The sequence below is a fragment of the Schistocerca nitens genome, chromosome 4 (genome assembly GCF_023898315.1).
Source record: "Schistocerca nitens isolate TAMUIC-IGC-003100 chromosome 4, iqSchNite1.1, whole genome shotgun sequence".
NCBI lineage: Eukaryota > Metazoa > Arthropoda > Insecta > Orthoptera > Acrididae > Schistocerca > Schistocerca nitens.
Genome location: NC_064617.1, coordinates 578,421,592 through 578,441,205, shown reverse-complemented (window position 1 = coordinate 578,441,205; position 19,614 = coordinate 578,421,592). Strand labels below are relative to the sequence as shown.

The window sequence follows — 19,614 nt, the reverse complement described above, 5'->3', positions numbered from 1 at the left end:
GCCCAGCACTGAGAACGAGAAATCGTTTGTACGTGGGGCCAGGTTGCATTGCGCGAGCTCTACAAGTTCCCTGTGGCGCATATTGTCATAAGATAAGGTAAAAATTGTAGCGAATGTGAGTTTTTGCTAGTGAGGGACCCATTGAGTTCATTTATAGCAACATTTTCATTCGTTTTCTGATACAGATATTACAAGAGGTGTGGGCACTATACCACGAGAGAATCATGTGAGAACATGTTGCTCTGTTGTAGAAATCGGTGGTGGCTTAGGCTTCCAGCTCCAGTAACGACGACCTCGTCCAAAGACTGCAGCATCCTTCAGGGTCTCCGGCAGCCTTTGCAGAGCTGATTCTGGCAAGAACGACACGGAAACAGCTGCCAGAACATTGAGTGCCGAGAGGATGGCAAATGGCAGCCGTTCATCTACAGATCCAGCCTGCAACAAATTAGTTACTACTGCTCATGTTGAATTTGTGATCGGCGGAACCAAAGTATTCACATAAATTTGAACCAAATTATCATCAGTAAAATTTCAAAGTTCATTAAATGTAGTCAGCTATGGTAGGGAATGGCGACAGTGAAAATTTGTGCCACACTGGCAGTCGAACCCGGATTTTCCGCTTTACATGAGGGTCGCCTTAACCGCTTTGGCTAACCGACCCCGACTCACGGCCAGAGCAAAATTTTCAAATGTCGTCGTCTCTGATCACAGCCTGTACTCCTACACACATTATGTAATTCCCGTATAGGGTAGGACATTTTCATAGAAAATCGCTGCCTGGTATCGGCGGATAAATACGATGTTGCAATGCCTGTGTTGTTAAGAAAAACGATGCATGCATGTCCGAAGCAACAGACACTGCGGTGACTACAGCCGTTATTAAATGCATAAGCTGTATAAGGGAATGCCAACAGTGAAAATTTATGCCAGACCGGGACTCGAACATGGATTTCCCGTTGTTCAGAGTTGAGTTGCTCATATAGCTAAAAGAATACTATTTTATTATACTCTATAATTCTCATCTATGTATGGGTAAAGCACAAGATTACTGCAACCTCTACAGACATAGAAGATACTAGAATAAGAGGAAATAAAGTAGGCGAAGAAAAGATTATTCATCTAGCACTTTTACAGTGAGTGTATTCCACTGTACAGACACGAAAAATAATATGAACATGTGGAACGTGATGCTGCACAAGAATACTGATGAATGGATGGATAGTTTGGACAGGTACTCAAGAGGTTCAGATTGTAACCGAGTAGGAAATAATTTCAAGGCAACTCGACTAGAAGACACACCCTAACGATCCAAGGAATAGTTACTGAGGTAGCAGAGGGAAGTCTGGATGGGATCAAAGTAAAAATTGAAGAAAGAGATCTATCCTTCATTACAGTAAGCAGATTCGAAATTATATAGGTTGCTGCAGCTATGCAGAGATGAAGAGACTTGCACAGCTGGAAGATCTGCAGCAACCAGTCTTCAGAGTGAATAGCACAACGACAATAACAAACACAACGACAACACATTCCATTTATCTTAACGTGAACTGGCCGTCGGTTCGGCGCTATTTAAATATATAAATAGCATTGTGAAAAGTGGCTCGTTGCTGTTATCTTCCATGAAATAGTCAACCTATATTCCATATCTGAACTGCCTACCGACCCTTGCCGTAAGCTCAACATTTCCAGCCAAAATTATCTTAAAAAATGGAACATATATTTCGACGATGCCGAATCTGTGCAACTGAATTTGAATGTTCCAGAAATTCGTACATTTTATCTTTCTATTCCTCTCTACTGAAACAACTTATTGGATAGGTGCTTACCTTGATGAATGAACTTTTTTTTTCTCTGCTCTCCGAAGTATTCACCTATTTTTTATACTCGTGCTGCAGACGACGTTAGTATTATTCGCCAGTTATTGTTTAACCTTTTGCGAAGTAATCAATAAAAAATGCGTATGCATCTCATAGCCTTTCCGGCATAGACTACGCCTTTATTTGTGAATAGGCACCTACATTCATCGCAATGATTTGATTGTTGTTCAGTCGATGGCGTTATATGATTCATCAACGTCTCCAACACTTTAAGAAACTGGTACACAAATAAATATGGAACCTTTCGAAAATAGTCCAAACATCACTATAAAATTCATTTCTGCATTTAACTGACTCTCACTCTCACTATTGCTCTGAAGAGCAGCTAATTCCAAAGCATCATCTACTTAATTTTTGCAAATAATTCACCAACGGAGTTATTGAGACACTATTCAGTTTCGTCCAGTTTGGAGGATGTATGGTAGAAATGAAAGTAGGTAAAACCTATTATCATCTAGGAGACTGACTTGAACGCAACACTACTTTGCTATCCATATGAATACTAGATGCTGTAGGCCCTTGCCTTTCATCTGACATTTCCAGCTAGGAGCAGTGTTAACGCGGACTCCGAAGTATGCAACAACTTGGCATGTTTCATACTAACAAATCATTACTAGAGGTGATACAAATGATGACTGACAGATAAAATCCTTGGCTGTACCTCTGACTGAAAACTCCGAACCTTCGGGTAAGTTGAAGTAATACCACATGATTGTCCTCGCCACGCACCCATCTTTATATGATGCAGTCGAGAAGTCGTTGTCCTGGGGATGCATCTTCCACACGGGTGTACTTTCCTATCTGTGATTTACACCTTAGAAATACAGGGTGATCAGAAACAGTCTGAAAAGCTTGTAATGGTGTTGTTGAGAAATAATTTTCAAGCAAAACTATTCCATAAGTTGAGCCGTTTTCGAGTTAATTAACACTGAAGTTAGCCAATCAGGCTGTTTCGCGTGCAAATTCAAGCAGCCCGCCACATACAGTTAGTATCAGTTGTTCTCATAGCGCAGATGACAGTGCACGAGACTGCTCGGCCTTCGGTTCGGTTTCGGTCGTCAGTTCTGTCCCGTATCCAATGTTCGTATCATCCTGTCGTTCGGTTTTATGAAACCTAACCAAGTACACGTTTGGCGACACCGTCTCTGTCGGACCGTTTGAATTTGCGCGCACAACGGCCCGACTGGCTAACTTCAATACTAATAAGTCGGAAATTTAACACTATTTTTCAGCACAACATAACCTGCGATACACTTATTCCAGTCAAATGATATTCAAAAAGGCCAAATATCGGAATGTTTTGTAGTAGTTTTATTGATAAGCTTTGTATACGTTTGCAAAGCTGCTAAAATCGAATTTTGTCTCAAGAAAACTTCCTCTCGAAAATGGGTCATAAATCCAAAAAACTTCGAAAAATGAAACTTTTATGGCTTTTCGCGTATAATTCTGAAACTTTGCAATTTTCATCAAAGTTAATTGCTTATGAAAATAAAGAGGATAAAATTTGCCACAAAAAATGTCGCAGTGACGTTTTTCGTCAGACCCTCCGAATGGCGTGTCACGCGTGCTGAAGTTAGTAGGATTTTAAATCTGAGGAGATGGGTCTCACCTACCGCCCGCGCCCTTATCGCACTTTCTTGCACATCCATTGCCGAATTACATCCCCCACTAGAATCATGATGTTACTGGAGCGGTTGGTAGTTGCTACTTCGAGTGGCAGAGGAGTAATACACTCCTGGAAATGGAAAAAAGAACACATTGACACCGGTGTGTCAGACCCACCATACTTGCTCCGGACACTGCGAGAGGGCTGTACAAGCAATCATCACACGCACGGCACAGCGGACACACCAGGAACCGCGGTGTTGGCTGTCGAATGGCGCTAGCTGTGCAGCATTTGTGCACCGCCGCCGTCAGTGTCAGCCAGTTTGCCGTGGCATACGGAGCTCCATCGCAGTCTTTAACACTGGTAGCATGCCGCGACAGCGTGGACGTGAACCGTATGTGCAGTTGACGGACTTTGAGCGAGGGCGTATAGTGGGCATGCGGGAGGCCGGGTGGACGTACCGCCGAATTGCTCAACACGTGGGGCGTGAGGTCTCTACAGTACATCGATGTTGTCGCCAGTGGTCGGCGGAAGGTGCACGTGCCCGTCGACCTGGGACCGGACCGCAGCGACGCACGGATGCACGCCAAGACCGTAGGATCCTACGCAGTGCCGTAGGGGACCGCACCGCCACTTCCCAGCAAATTAGGGACACTGTTGCTCCTGGGGTATCGGCGAGGACCATTCGCAACCGTCTCCATGAAGCTGGGCTACGGTCCCGCACACCGTTAGGCCGTCTTCCGCTCACGCCCCAACATCGTGCAGCCCGCCTCCAGTGGTGTCGCGACAGGCGTGAATGGAGGGACGAATGGAGACGTGTCGTCTTCAGCGATGAGAGTCGCTTCTGCCTTGGTGCCAATGATGGTCGTATGCGTGTTTGGCGCCGTGCAGGTGAGCGCCACAATCAGGACTGCATACGACCGAGGCACACAGGGCCAACACCCGGCATCATGGTGTGGGGAGCGATCTCCTACACTGGCCGTACACCACTGGTGATCGTCGAGGGGACACTGAATAGTGCACGGTACATCCAAACCGTCATCGAACCCATCGTTCTACCATTCCTAGACCGGCAAGGGAACTTGCTGTTCCAACTGGACAATGCACGTCCGCATGTATCCCGTGCCACCCAACGTGCTCTAGAAGGTGTAAGTCAACTACCCTGGCCAGCAAGATCTCCGGATCTGTCCCCCATTGAGCATGTTTGGGACTGGATGAAGCGTCGTCTCACGCGGTCTGCACGTCCAGCACGAACGCTGGTCCAACTGAGGCGCCAGGTGGAAATGGCATGGCAAGCCGTTCCACAGGACTACATCCAGCATCTCTACGATCGTCTCCATGGGAGAATAGCAGCCTACATTGCTGCGAAAGGTGGATATACACTGTACTAGTGCCGACATTGTGCATGCTCTGTTGCCTGTGTCTATGTGCCTGTGGTTCTGTCAGTGTGATCATGTGATGTATCTGACCCCAGGAATGTGTCAATAAAGTTTCCCCTTCCTCGGACAATGAATTCACGGTGTTCTTATTTCAATTTCCAGGAGTGTATATTCGCTAGATACCAGTTACGGTTCCCCTCCTGACAAGGGGCATGTTCTGGTCTCCGATGCCGGCAGTTCACCCTTGGATGTATGCTCAAAATGTATTTACGATCGGTAAATTCAGTTTATTTGTATAAAATAGTCGTACATAATGAGTTCGAGACATGTATTCTAGGTGACGGTGTACTGGATGATGGGAGAAAAGTATCTTAATTTGGACCCGAAGTGGTTTTGAAGAATATTCTCGAAACAAGTAAAAAGAGGACGGATAGGATAGATCCCTTCTTGCAGAGCAAAATTGTGGTTAAGGTGAAAGTGTCCTAGAGTCCCCTTTCACTATCATTTTATTTGCTTTCCAGTGCACTTTGCATCCTACAGGACAATTCGGGTGTCTTCGTTGCTAAACTTCGTGCCAGAGAAGACTGAGCTATGATACAATCTATCCGTAGCCTATTTCTTTCTACGATTTGCAAGCATCATATGGTTGTTATGTTGGTTCTTTTTAGACTTGCAAATGCTTCTATAACGCCATTATAAGTCTTCCATGTTTTTATATGTAACCCAACAAACGACTAGGATTCCATAATACGTTTATCCCTTGTTTTCCTAGTTTAAAACTCTCTGGCATGCGTGAGTGAATGAATGTGGGTGTGTTTCATTTTGCTGTACGGTGGTTTAGTCTGCTGCAGAGAATCAGCGATAGTCTTACACAATGGCCAATCCTTGCAGTTTTCACATAGGCAAAGATGTGTGTTCCCTTTGTGGGAAAGTTACCGCTGTTAGGTTGGTGGCGGAAGCCTCATCTCTGGGTTTTTCTGGCCACGGGGCTGTGTAGGAAAAGTTTTAGTGTGAGATGGGCGGTCTGCTTCCAGCTCTCCGAGGGTCTACAGCCGGGGTCTCTCCAAAGAAGAGTGAGTTGGTTTAACAGCGTGGCGCGTTGTCTCATAGCGAGAGGGGAGCTTTTAGTTTTTGGCCTCGCGTTTCGTCTTATAAAGATTCTTTTATTGGGTCGCAGGAAGGAATACAATGCAACTGCAGACTTTCAGTTTGATTCCTAATGCAGACTTTGGTCCATAAGAAGAACGTAGCACAAACGTGTTGCATATGCTGAAGCGATCTCACGTAGGAAGTGCGCCCTCGGTTCAGTGCGAATGTTTGTGTGCCTGCGACTGCGTGTGCATACACTCTAATATTTTCCGAAACTTGACAATGTTTGCCTCTTTGTGAATTTTTTTGTTACATTACTATATGTCCGTTGGAAACCACCCACGTGGGTTAATATTAAGTCTGTTGGCCCTCTGCCATTACCCTTCGTCTGTTCAAAAGTGTCCTCTATAAAATGTTTATTGGTCGCAGCTGCGTGGTTTAATGTTGCTAAAATTTGGGCACAGTATGTAGAAATTGTGTTTCCGCGAACCACGTGGCCACACGAGTTAACTGTTAGCCAAACTTTCCCGAGGCCCCCTGTGTCTGTCCTACAGTTTACTTATTTCTCTGATTTTGGAATATCAAATATATCCCGTCCGGATTATTCAATTGTATTTGTGGTTTGTGATTTCATGTTAAGTGCGTAAGCGTGTATGTGTGGCTCTCCTTGCCGCTGTTTCGCCAAACCGAGATTCAACTTTAAATGCAACCGTGATATTCAGATTTACTCTTATTTAATCATTTCTCAACACAGCGGAACAAACCTCCTAGCTTCGTTGCATGTTTGTGTTGGGGTCTTGCTGCTCTTTGAGTGAATGTGGGTCGGAATGCGAGTATTAAACCTTTCCCGCCCCCCTCTAATTACGACCGCGATTCTAATTTAAGAGATTCTCTTGTGAATTGTATAGTGTTTCACAATCAATAGTACGTAATTACCAGGCTATAGCACTTTCATAGATGTCTTAAATCACTGTCTTAAGAAATAAATAGTTTTGTTTCACGTCTTATCCTGTGTACCAATGTTACGTTTCCTTTACCTACGATATCCGCCTTTTAGTTTTCTTGTTAGTCCATCCATAGCGTTTCCATGCGCACAGGTCCAATAATTAGTGTTCCCTTGTATTTAAAACAAATTCTTTAGAATATGTCATACTATCTTTGACACTCATACATTTGTAAACACTTTGTATCTATCAAACCATGCGGTGCATGTTAGAAGTATGTTCTGTGACAAATCTGAAGTGCTCAGTGATACAAATTTACGTGTACAACGGTAGGAATTTGACAGAAATGTATTCAGTGACAAATCTGAAACACTCAGTTATACAAGTTTATGAGTGCAATGGTTGTAATGTGGCGAAAACTACGAACTTCGTCTGCTGGACGAAAACTATGAAAAGAAGTACGCCAAACCGATATTTCACGTGAGTCACATCGCAATGCAAATTTTTAACGCAACCATCTGTGTGACGTGCTTATAATTATGTACTAGTTGTATTTTAGGACAACTAATCGGTAAAAAACGCACCACATGTTCTAATGAAAGCACGAAAGCCATCTGGCGATGAATTTGTAATGACTCGAAACCGGTAACGGTACCTTTTGAATAAAGGAACTTAAAATAAATTTGTTGCTGGTTGCTGTCTCAACACCATCAGCATTTGTCTTCAAATAACAGCCACGGTTTCCAACCATGTCACCATATGACAAAATTTCATAAAATTTTTCTTTTTACGAGGTACTTCAAAAAAGTAAGTCACGCATGTCGTCCCACGCTGAGAACATAGTGCAAAGGACTGGCACATTGTCAGAACAGTGTGTTGGTGTATGTTCTGTTTTACTTGCAGACAAAGTTCTTCCGCTGTACGGATAAAAGGGTGATTCACAGCGTTGGAGTGAAATCTGGGAAAGAGGTCTTAAATGCAAACAGATCCAACGTGAAAATATGGCGGTATATAGACGAAATGCAATTTCACTTCCAGGTGCGGTGAAATAGCACCAACAATTTGGCCAAGACCGCACAGATTATGCTGGTCGGGAAGGATGGACATCGACATCGTCCATAGACGAAAACGGTCCAATCCTTATACGTGCCTTTAGCGCTCTTTATAGTAAAGTTTTGTCTTAATTTTGTAAATAGGCAATGAAAATTTTGTGTTCTTAGTCATATCTCATCGCTTGTCGTCGTCGTCTTCTTGTTATTCATCTTCTTTTTCTTCTTAACCTGTAGCATCTTCACACACATCATCTTCTCTGGTTCACAGCCCTACTTAGTCCGTTTTTCCGCAGCAGCCTCTTTTTTTTGTCTTGGTACAGGATATAATATTTAGAAAGATGGTCCCTCGCCTTACTGCCGATTTCAGTGACAGGCAGTTCGTAACTATCAGTGCCACTGGATGTGTGGGACAAATACATTAACTTAGGAAAGTGACGCACTCCCAGATGCCTCATTTCCCAAAAGGCATGTCCTTGAAGGCAACCACCAGCAGCAGCCAACCAGAGAAAGACTTTTACAGCAGCATTCCTATGTCTATCCATTCTTTTCTTACCACTTTATATTTCCGTCAGTTCTAGTACTGAGATATAATCTGCATACTTGTGCCTAGATTTAGCGCATTTCGTTAATAGTTGTACCTAGGTTGCGATGTATACTCCGTAGCCTATGTACGACCGCTCTTCCTGCTTACTGGTCAAATAATGCTTGGTACGTCCTACTGACCATGTCTAGGTGTTTTCCTTGGTGGCGGGTAGTAGTTTTAGTCCGATTGTAGCACTAATATTAGTGCCATGTGCTGTCTTGTTGTTCTGCAAATCAAAGCCACACCGTTTCTACACTACTCCCAAGTGACAATGTATCTCTGTGGCATGGTGCCGATAAGATTATACTGTCAACATCTGTCAGACTCCGACAAATGTATTCTGAGAAGTTTTTCTTTCGCCGGTATTGCTTCATTAACTATTTTGTACCAGGCGGATCTTATGTCGGTTCCTAGCTGTTAGCTGCGGACGTTTTTCCAGACTATGTTCCAGTTCTTAAAGGGATACATTGCTTCCATACGGTTAACTCTTCCATTTACTTTCGCCGGCCGGAGTGGCCGAGCGGTTCTGGGCGCTACAGTCTGGAAGCGCGCGACCGCTACGGTCGCAGGTTCGAATCCTGCTTCGGGCATGGATGTGTGTGATGTCCTTAGGTTAGTTAGGTTTAAGTAGTTCTAAGTTCTAGGGGACTGATGACCTCCGAAGTTAAGTCCCATAGTGCTCAGAGCCATTTGAACCAACCATTGACTTTCATTTGACAATGTAGTTGAGTGGTGGTTCGATCTCGCAGTGTGCTAGCTTTCGCCCGCAGTTGGTTAATTTCCAGCAGACGTAGCCTGATGTGACTCGGTTGTGGTGTTTTTCTGCCAAATTTGTTAATACTTGGGTACTGTCTGGCTTATTTGTTTTTATAGCTCCACTCAACGCACTGCCCAGTATTTGTGACACTGCTGTATGATTCTCCTTATCAAAGGTCCCTAAAGTTTGTTTGGACATATGTTAAGCCACGTTTCTTGGTGGATGGACTATGTCCGACGTATATATTTGTGACAATATTTTCGTGTTGACAAAATATACCGTCGGTATCAAATTCCGTTCTCCTCCATTCTTGTGTTGTAAATAGCTTCTCGTCATGGCCAAAAGCTTCTTCCAGTTGCCCTCCATCGATTTTACAGCGCAGTTACTAACCGTTATCCGTAGCAGTTTAATGTCCTCAAATACTGTGAATGGAGTTTTTCGTCTGTTTTGAATCATCTCTCGATCGGTATTAGGCCAGTTTTCCTGAGATTTGGCTTAGAGCCAGACGCTTTTCCATATTTTCGTATACCGTTATGGACTTCCTGAAGATCCTGCTCCGATCGTATTATGACAGCCAAGTCTGCTGGATTGGTGTACATTTCATTATGCTTCACTACATATTAAATCCTTGAAGTTTGCCATTCATCACTCTGACTAGTGGCTCAGTGGCAGTTGACATGGAGGAGTCCTGTCGAACAGACCTCTCAGTAGATATTTCATGGTTAGTCGCACCCCTTACCCATGATAATCACACAGTCCAGTCGCATTAATGTGACCACCGCCTATGTTCGACGTCTTCGTGCAGGAGCTTTCCGCCTCCATAGGTGAGTGGTCAACGCCGCAGGATATCGTGCAAGCGGCCCGGTTCGATTCAATTTCCTACCGGGTCAGAGATTTTCTCCACTCGAGGACTGGGTGTACGTGTCTTCTTCACCATCATTTCACCCTCATCGACATGTAAGTCGCCGAAGAGGCGTTAAGTAAAAAAACTTGCACCTGGCGGCCGTTCTACCCGACGGGAGACCCTAGCCACATAACATTGCATTTCAAATTCCGGCAGCACTAGCAATGGAGGTCACATTAAGAGTGTCGGGGGACATAGGAAACAGTGTTGTAGTCGTCGTAAAGAGGAAACGAAGCGACGTATCTGACATCCAAAAGGGCATGATCACTGGATTTCGAGCCAAGGTTGGAAGCATTTCCGAAACGGTGAAGTTTGCAAACAGTTCGCCTGTCGCAGTGGTTAAAGTACAATGTGCATGGCAAAATGGCGCTACCCAAAACCGACGCCGAGGCAACTCAGGCGCACAAAGGCCATAGACGACAAGGGCAGACGACTGCTCCAGAGAAGTGAATGGGCAAATAGACATGCACCTGTTGAACAACGAACGCCCAGATGAACTATTGTCTCCTCAACGACTCCACTGAATGTCACTGCGTATGGGCCTGGTTCAAGCTTCCACACTGACTGCAATTATTCAGCGACGAAGACTGGAATATACACCTTAATGCCGCAACTGGATGTCCATTGGGTGGCTACAGGTGTTCTTTTCACGTGAATCACGTTTTGTGTCCCATTGGACATACGGCCATTGACATGCGTGTCGTGAAACGTCTGAAAGCAAACACCCTGCAACAATCCTCAGGTGGGTCTAGGCCGGAGGAAGGAGCATTGTTGTCTGGAGAAAGCCTTCGTGGCGTACCGTTGGTGATCTCGTCATTCTGGAAGCCACAATGGATCAACACATGTATGCATCTGTCCTCGGGGACAATGTCCCCCCCTACATGCATTTTATTTTTCCTCGGTACGATGGCATCTACCAGATGGACAATACAACATGTCACAGAGCTTGCAGTGTACGTGAGTAGTTCGAAAAGCAAACACAAAACTACCTGCGAATGCGTGCTTTGTGAGTCTAAACGTGAAATCTAAAGAGAATATCAAAGGAACAAACATGTGGTTCTTCGCCAGGTAGCCCGGAAATTCAAATTCCGTCGCGAACAGAAGGCTTTGAAGTCGTTAAATGTAAATAATAAATAGATATTAAAAATATGGTAAAGTTTCTGAAATAGCTAGTTGTGTCACCTGTAAGCTGCTCGTGTAAGGTATTATGATTTCCCGCGATATTACAGTAATCTCTAATTGCTGCACAGATCCAGTTCCTTTCCTTTACATTATACACGTATGCAAAATAGCGAGATACTCATCAATTCGCAATATAGGGTGGCTAGGCACATAAATAAGCACATGCCTTTCAGTGAGGACGTTGAATGCTAAAATATAAAAGACTACCGCAGCAAGAAACTGTCGAATTTATTGAGATTTTAGAATTCATTCTCAAATACAATTGTTTTACGCTTAAGAATAAATTATATGTACAAATAGACGGACTGGCTACGGGTTCCAGTACTTTACAAAATCATAGCAAATAGTTTCACTAATCATCTTGACAAGAGAATTCTCAATAACCAGCAGCAGCCTGTGGATAATACAGGTAGGCATACCTTCAAAGTAGTTAGAAAACCGACAACAACAGATATATTGATACACAGTAAATCCTGTCATCCAAATAGCCAAAAACATTTTGCCTTTCGCTAATGGATAGAGCTTTTAAAGTGCTGATGAATGAGCAAGAGAGAATGAATCAGGTAAAGATTATAAAAGAGCTAGCCACAGCAAATGGTTACTATGAAAACACCTTGAATAAATCAATACTCAAAAAATAGTGGATGAGGCGCTGCAGTCATGGACTGTGCGGCTGGTCCCGGCGGAGGTTCGAGTCCTCCCTCGGGCATGGGTGTGTGTGTTTGTCCTTAGGATAATTTAGGTTAAGTAGTGTGTAAGCTTAGGGACTGATGACCTTAGCAGTTAAGTCCCATAATATTTCACTCACATTTGGACACAAACAGCGGATGAATGTAAAGGAGAATGGCAATCGGAATGCTAAGAGAGTCACAATTCCATACTTAGGTAACACTTTCTTAGAATTTCAAATGTTTTAAAGTCGATGCCGCATTTAAGACCAACAATACTCTACGATTTAAGCTAAGAAATAGTTTATGACTTGAAGTCGACAAACATAAGGTGATTTTAACTACAAAATTCAGCTTAACACCTGAAATGCGAGCTGCGTAGGCCAAAGTGGTAGTAGGTCCTTTAAGTTAGAATACAAGGAACGTAAGGACGCAATTCCAAGAAGAATAAGCCATGGCCATCCCATGTCACGAATTGATGAGCAGCTCCCAATTTTGCATATACAAGATAACGGCATGAAGCTGGATCTGTTACAACAATTAGAGATTACTATTCACAGAGTTCGAAAACACAATGCGTTAAATGAACAGCTTACAGATGACACAAATAACTATTTCATAAACTCTTCACACCCTTTTTAATATCTGTTCATTATTCAGAGGCTTTACAGCTTTCTGTTCATGACAGGATTTGAATTTCCGGACTACCCGGCATAGTTGCACAACTTTATTACTTAGGTATTCTCTTTGGATTTCATGTTTACTTTTGCGAATGCTCACTCGTGGCAATTCCGTGTTTGTCAACGGAATGTGACTTCAAGAAGGCATACGGGACACGTACCTATATAGCTGTTATTGTGACGCGGCCAATACCAAGGACAACATCTGGAATTCCATTTTCATCTATCAGTTGACGATTATATGCAAGTACTTCTTAAGAGGACACGACTGCAAAGGAAGTTGCCACGTTATTTTATTATTGTTTTTCTTCCTCTTTATGTTTTACATTGGTCAGTTTTAGAAATTCTTCTACGAGTATTTCGTGTTTGTGTTTAGGATGCTGTATTGTTCTCTATGCCACTAACGTACTGCAAAATTTGCTCTAAACTGTAGTACCGTTTCGTATGTCTCAATTAGCAAAGGTGTGGTTGGGTAAAACTGTAGCTATGAAAAATAGCCGAAAATTAGTAGATTTCCTGACAGGGTTATTCTATGAATTTATTAATCTATTCGTTCAATGAATAGAGGAATTCGTGTCTTCGTATCCTTGTAATCGCACATTTTAGTTAAAAAATGCCTTCTTGTACGTCGGGGAGAAATTTTAGGAGCGCTACTCACTATTCATTACACGATAATTGCTCTGCTTCTCATTTATTCCCTTGATCTGCGCGACATTCAACTGAACCTGCGAATAACATGTTCAGTACTTCACATCTACCAAGCCATTTACTCTCACGAACGTGACTCGTCAAGTACTACTTTCACGTCTTGCAAAAAGCATATTAACTGACTAGCACTGTGAAAAATTGACACAATGCATCATGATTTTCACTTGCCTGGCCGGCTGCCCTCAACCATACATGTATATGGCGAAAGTCGAATGCTCGCATGTACCCATCTGCAGGTCACTTTAGTTTTCATAGGAATCCGTAGATGTTTACTAAGCTTATGCTGCACAGTAACAACCACTAGCGTCCGTAAACGGACAAGAAGGGTGGTGGAGGCGGGTTGCAACAAGGACCACTTTCCCGCTCCTGACATCAGGGTACAGACCTTTTATTTATAACAATTTTCACAAATTGAACTAAACTGAAGGATTGACACCGCTGAGCCTGACTGGGAACACTGTAACTTTAACAATCACTATAATTATACCTTAAGTTTACCTGTTTCACACGCCGTTCACGGGAAATTATGCACATTTCTTTTTGTCGAAAAAATTTCCTCAGTCTTTTCTCTGTCACTCCCTCTTACAGCTCTTATCGAACTACACACTGCACAAAGGATCAACAAGAACAGTTTTCTTTAGACGAAGAAAATCCGACATAACTTGCTGTCTTTATATTCAGTTTTACAAGGCTAAGCTACTGCTGTGCACTATGAACTACGTAGTTGTTCATTAAACTTAAGGAGTAAATACATTAGTTAGAATGAAAGATATTACCGTTTTCTGCATAGAAAAAAGGGAAAAAGTTTGAAATTTTCAGGTCGGAAAGATGTCGCCTCCAGGAACTGCGACTTTCTCAAACTCCATGGGGTGCAACACAGTCCCAGATGCAGTCAAAAAACTACTAGTCAAGTTGGTCTGGCTGCCTAATAACTCGAAAACCTGGTGAGATGAAGACCGGTTTGGTTCAATAATGGGATGTTAAAAATCATTTCTACCGGCTAATTTGAAGGTACTTTTGGGAGATTTCCCACATTTATTCAGTCGAATGCAGAATCAGAGTTTCTCTTTTTCCAAGCGGTTCAAAAGTATAGCTCTGAAAACACATCTTATTCATCTTTGCTTATACCAGTCAACACTGAAAGTAGAAAACTTGGAAGTAATGCAATAAATCTATTAACGTCGCCACATGTGAAGATTAGTAAGTACACAATGTGTTACAGATGTCATCAAAGTTTATAAGTAGCCTGTTTATGTTTTCTTATTGGCAACGTTACGTAGCGCTCTGTATGAAAATCACTGGCTGTGCTGTGTGCAGTCTGTGGCTAGTTTGCATTGTTGTCTGCCATTGTAGTATTTGGCAGCGGCAGCTGGATGTGAACAGCGCGTAGCATTGCGCAGTTGGAGGTGAGCCGCCAGCAGTGGTGGATGTGGGGAGAGAGATGGCGGAGTTTTGAAATTTGTAAGACTGGATGTCATGAACTGCTATATATATTATGACTATTAAGATAAATACATTGTTTGTTCTCTATCAAAATCTTTCATTTGCTAACTATGCCTATCAGTAGTTAGTGCCTTCCGTAGTTTGAATCTTTTATTTAGCTGGCAGTAGTGGCGCTCGCTGTATTGCAGTAGTTCGAGTAACGAAGATTTTTGTGAGGTAAGTGATTTGTGAAAGGTATAGGTTAATGCTAGTCAGGGCATTTCTTTTGTAGGAATTTTTGAAAGTCAGATTTCGTTGCGCTAAAAATACTGTGTGTCAGTTTAAGCACAGTCGTGTACGATTGTTCAAAGGGGACGTTTCATATGTCGACCCTTAGCCGAGGATACCTCACTTGAATCTTCTGATTTTTTTCTTGTAGTTTGTGCAATTAGTGCAGCCTTTGTTTATTGCTAGCGCCTAATTATAGAGAGAATTTCCTTTGTAGTTGTAGTTTTTCATTGTTGTACACAGTTGCGGCATGCATGTAGATTTGCACCAAGTATTTCGCAGCTGCGCTTGCAAGTAACTAGATATTATTTTCAATGCTATGTTAATGTGTTTTGTTATTTTGCTCTTCAAATTGTGATTTTCTGTGTTGTAGTGTGAAATATTGTGACAATAATGGCGTGTGAAAAACGTAATACTAGGCTCCAAAGTAAACTGAGAGATGACAGAGAAGACGAAAGCAGTGTGTTAGCGCCACCGTGTAATGAATTAACTAATGTTGAAACTAGTGATTTGGTAATCGTGCATAGGGAAATGGAGCGGGCGGCAAATAATGGCGTAGACAGTGAAACAATTAGTGAACAGGGAAGCATTATCGATCGATCGGTCGGCAATAGCTCGCCTCAAGAATCCGAAATGACAGGACACAATCTCGCAAATACTGTAGATTCAGGTTTTTGGTCCTCACCGTTTTCTCAAATAAGTCAAGACACATTTTCTGCTTGTCAAAATGTGAATGTTGCCGGTGCAAATTCACTGCCCAAAAGCACTGAGGAACATGTTTCAGACACCAGTGCATTGTTATTACAATTAATACAACAAATGGGACAAACACAGCAAAAGATTCAAAAGTTAGACACAATGGAACAACACCAGAGACGAACACAGTAACAGTTAGACACAATGGAACAAAATCAGAGACAAACACAGCAAAAGCTTCAAAAGTTAGACTTCACACTTGAACAAACACGTGAAGATTTAACTACTGAGTTACATAACATTGAATCGAAATGTCAAAAAGTCTGTAATGAAGTAAAAACACAAATTTGTGAGCATTTTCAACCTATTTTTTCGCGGTATGAAAATGCATTACAGAATCACGAAGCAGCCATAAAAGAACTGCAAATCATTGTTCGTGAAAATCACGACACCTTGCAAGCTAAAATTGACTCAGTTGCATCTACCGATTCGGTTACGCGACTTACAAAAACTCAGGAAAACTTAAAGGACACAGTAGATACTCTGAAACTTGGTTCAGAAAAACACACTGAGGAAATAAGTACACTATCGGAGAAAGTAGCCGAACTTTCGGATCAGTTCACTAACTTATCTACAAAAGTAGATGATGATCTGAATGACACAAGACCTGTAGCCATCACTGACACAGAAGGGTATGAACAAATTAAGAAATTCAAACAAAATCAGAATCAAATTAATACGCAACACAAAAGAGAAATCCGGGAAGTACAAGATCAGTTGGCACAAGTAATACAAAAATTACATATTTCAGAGGACACTCGCGCTCTAACACGGGAAGAGGGACTTAGAAATACGGAACAAAATAATAACACAGCGCATTTCGGAAATTATGAAAGAAATAGGGAAGGTGCACCGAATTTGAAATGGAACCGCCGAAACGACGTAACAATGACCGATATGCGACTCGCCGACACGATGATTTTGACTATAAGCTGTTCATTACTACATTAAAACATTTAAGAATTCTGGCAACGACATTCATCCACAAGCGTGGCTCCATCAATTCTCTCATTGTTTTCCTCCCAACTGGTCATTAGAGCACAGATTAGAATTTATGTGTGGCTATTTAGAGAATGAACCAGCTGTAAGAATGCGATCGGTCATTCACGATTGTCACAGTGAAAGAGAATTTTACCATGCCTTCCTCTCAGCATATTGGTCTCAAGCTACACAAGACCGAGTAAAACATAGCATCATGATGATGAAACACTTTGAACAATCTGAATTTTCCAGTCTTGTCAAATATTTTGAAGACATGTTGCATAAGAATCAATATCTTTCAAACCCATACAGCCCTTCAGAACTCATCCGCATTTGCTTAATGAAATTGCCTGAACATTTAAGAAATATTATTTTCGCAGGACGTTGCAAAGACGACACTGAAGCTTTTCAGGGACTCTTACAAGAATTAGAAATCGACACAGACAGTCGCGGGATGCGAAAACAGGAAAACAATCACTACAGGTCACATCCGTCACAATTCCGTGACGACAGAAACAATAACTGGACACGACAAGTCTATTCTTACAACGCAAATCGTGACCAAAACAGACACCACCCATATGACAACCACTGGCAGAGTAATAATAGTTACAGAGAAAGATCGCATTTCCGTAGTAATGAATATGACAGAGATTACCATAGAAACAGACAATATGGGAACAAAAACAATTATTATCAAGGGAGACAGAATAACTTCAGACACAACAGTTCAGCGCGTAGTTACGATTCCGCGAGAAACTCTCCACTACGTGACCGACAAACAAGAAACTACGTAAACTACCAAAAAAACGACAGACCTGAATTCCATCAGAACTGGCGGGATTCAAACAGAGCAGGGCACTCTCGACAAGGTGAATTTGTAGAAGTTAGGTCTCCTAATCCCAGTAACGATGCGTGCCAACAAAGAAACAGACAATGACTCGCACCGCAGGCAGCCACGTGCGCCCGCTGGCTCAGGGAAAAATAACATAGACGCTAACCTTGAGAAAAATTCCAGTATTCTTTACCGACGTATACGACATGATAATTCCGTTGAAGCTCGATCTTTGCATAGTAGGAAGAGTAAAGGCTTGCACCACATTTCACATGTAAACCCGTTTATTGAAAGATAATCTGCTTTTTAACTTTGTCTTTGCCATAAAACTTTTCACTTTACGTTACTAGTATGCTTTGTCAGACTTAGAATCTGTTAACATGCAACAATGTTTGAGGTTAAATATCCAGCCAAGAACCAAGAGAAATTATTTAAACAGAAATTACGAATGTATTGTTATAGTGAGCAGACGACATAGTGTTGTTATTTGTACAATCTTGCTTGTTAGTTCCACTATCACGCAACGACTATAAGGATCACATACTTAGAACATATACAGGCAACGCTAATGAGATTTTCATGCAACATTTTGGTTTACTTGAAAAGACATTCTTTATTTGAAGTACTTTCTGTGGAATTAAAGATGACTTAGCATTTGTTTTCTTTGACAGCTACATGATTATATCACGACACTACTAATGAGTGACAATTTACAATGTTGCTTTTGCGGTGTTTCTGTTTTATATCTGCACAGTTTTTCTATATTATTCTGGAAAGTAAAACATGTTTTAGTAGCAACTTTTGTGGTATAGCTACAATGAGACTGCCTTTTCCGTAGCACAACAATACGTTACAGCACAGTAGCTTCTTCATCACGGCAATAAGCGTAATAACTACGATATCTATACGCAAAGCATTTCAGTTTTGTTTATCATGAGGTAAGTACATTGACTTCTGCAGAACTTAGCTTTTGGAGGACGATAACTACGACACTTCCACAGAGATTATGTTGCAACAAGATGCACAGTTTAGCGCTCCAGTACACGTATTTGAGTGATTAATTTTACACTTAAAACATTTATTTTTAAAGATTTTTGAATTACAAAGAAAGTTTTCCGTGATACATTTCATTCCATTGCTGTAATCTGTAACAGCTGAGGGTATAATTACATTAATTCTCAGGGGGGTACACGCCTACTTTGTGTACCATGTGTTTGGCAAGCACAAGGAGCCTAGCTAATATGGTATTCCATACCATATTTCTCTAGCACATAAATTACACAGCTATCTGATCATTTAACTGAGAGAAACAAACATTTTTTACCACGTCAGTCACACATGTTTACACAATTACACAGGTGGATAACTTCACACTTATGAAATTGTATTTTGTCTGTACTGTGTGAACCCTTCATATTTTTCAGAACCATTGTGATACTATGAGGGCTTTGAATGATGTATTTGGTTTGAGATCATGATTTTTAAAGTACGTTTGAGGTAGATGAAACTTTTGACATGAGCAGAGAATTTTTTTTTAGGTTTCGAAATTATTGAAAGAAGCAGCGACGATTCTGAGATGTGATTGATCTGTTATGATGTTATTATTGCGATGACGATGTGTATTATGCTGTTGAGGTACGTTTATGATCAATAAGCTGAGAATCGTACTTTAAAGAGTTATGAAATGTGTGTACATGCGTGAATGTATCACAATGCCGCCGAAATTTTTTTGGACTCTTTTATATTGATAGGATTTTGTTTCTACACATTTGTAACGCAAATTCTCGACCTGTGAAATTTTTATATGAGACTGTTACTTCTGTCGTAAATATTTCGGTAAGAAAGTTAAGTGACCTTCACGTAATGCGTCGTGGACGCCCAGTGGTACCACCTGCCTGGAAAA

General features: G+C 41.8%; 1 protein-coding gene across 1 annotated transcript in view; it reads right to left on the bottom strand.

Annotated features, from left to right (window-relative positions):
• Window positions 1-222: 222 nt before the first annotated feature.
• LOC126252449 (solute carrier family 22 member 7-like) overlaps window positions 223-19,614 on the bottom strand; it is a 156,932-nt gene continuing 137,540 nt past the window's right edge. Inside the window, exon 9 of the mRNA XM_049953343.1 lies at window positions 223-435. Coding sequence (XP_049809300.1) covers window positions 223-435 — 213 coding nt within the window. The remainder of the gene's footprint in view (window positions 436-19,614) is intronic.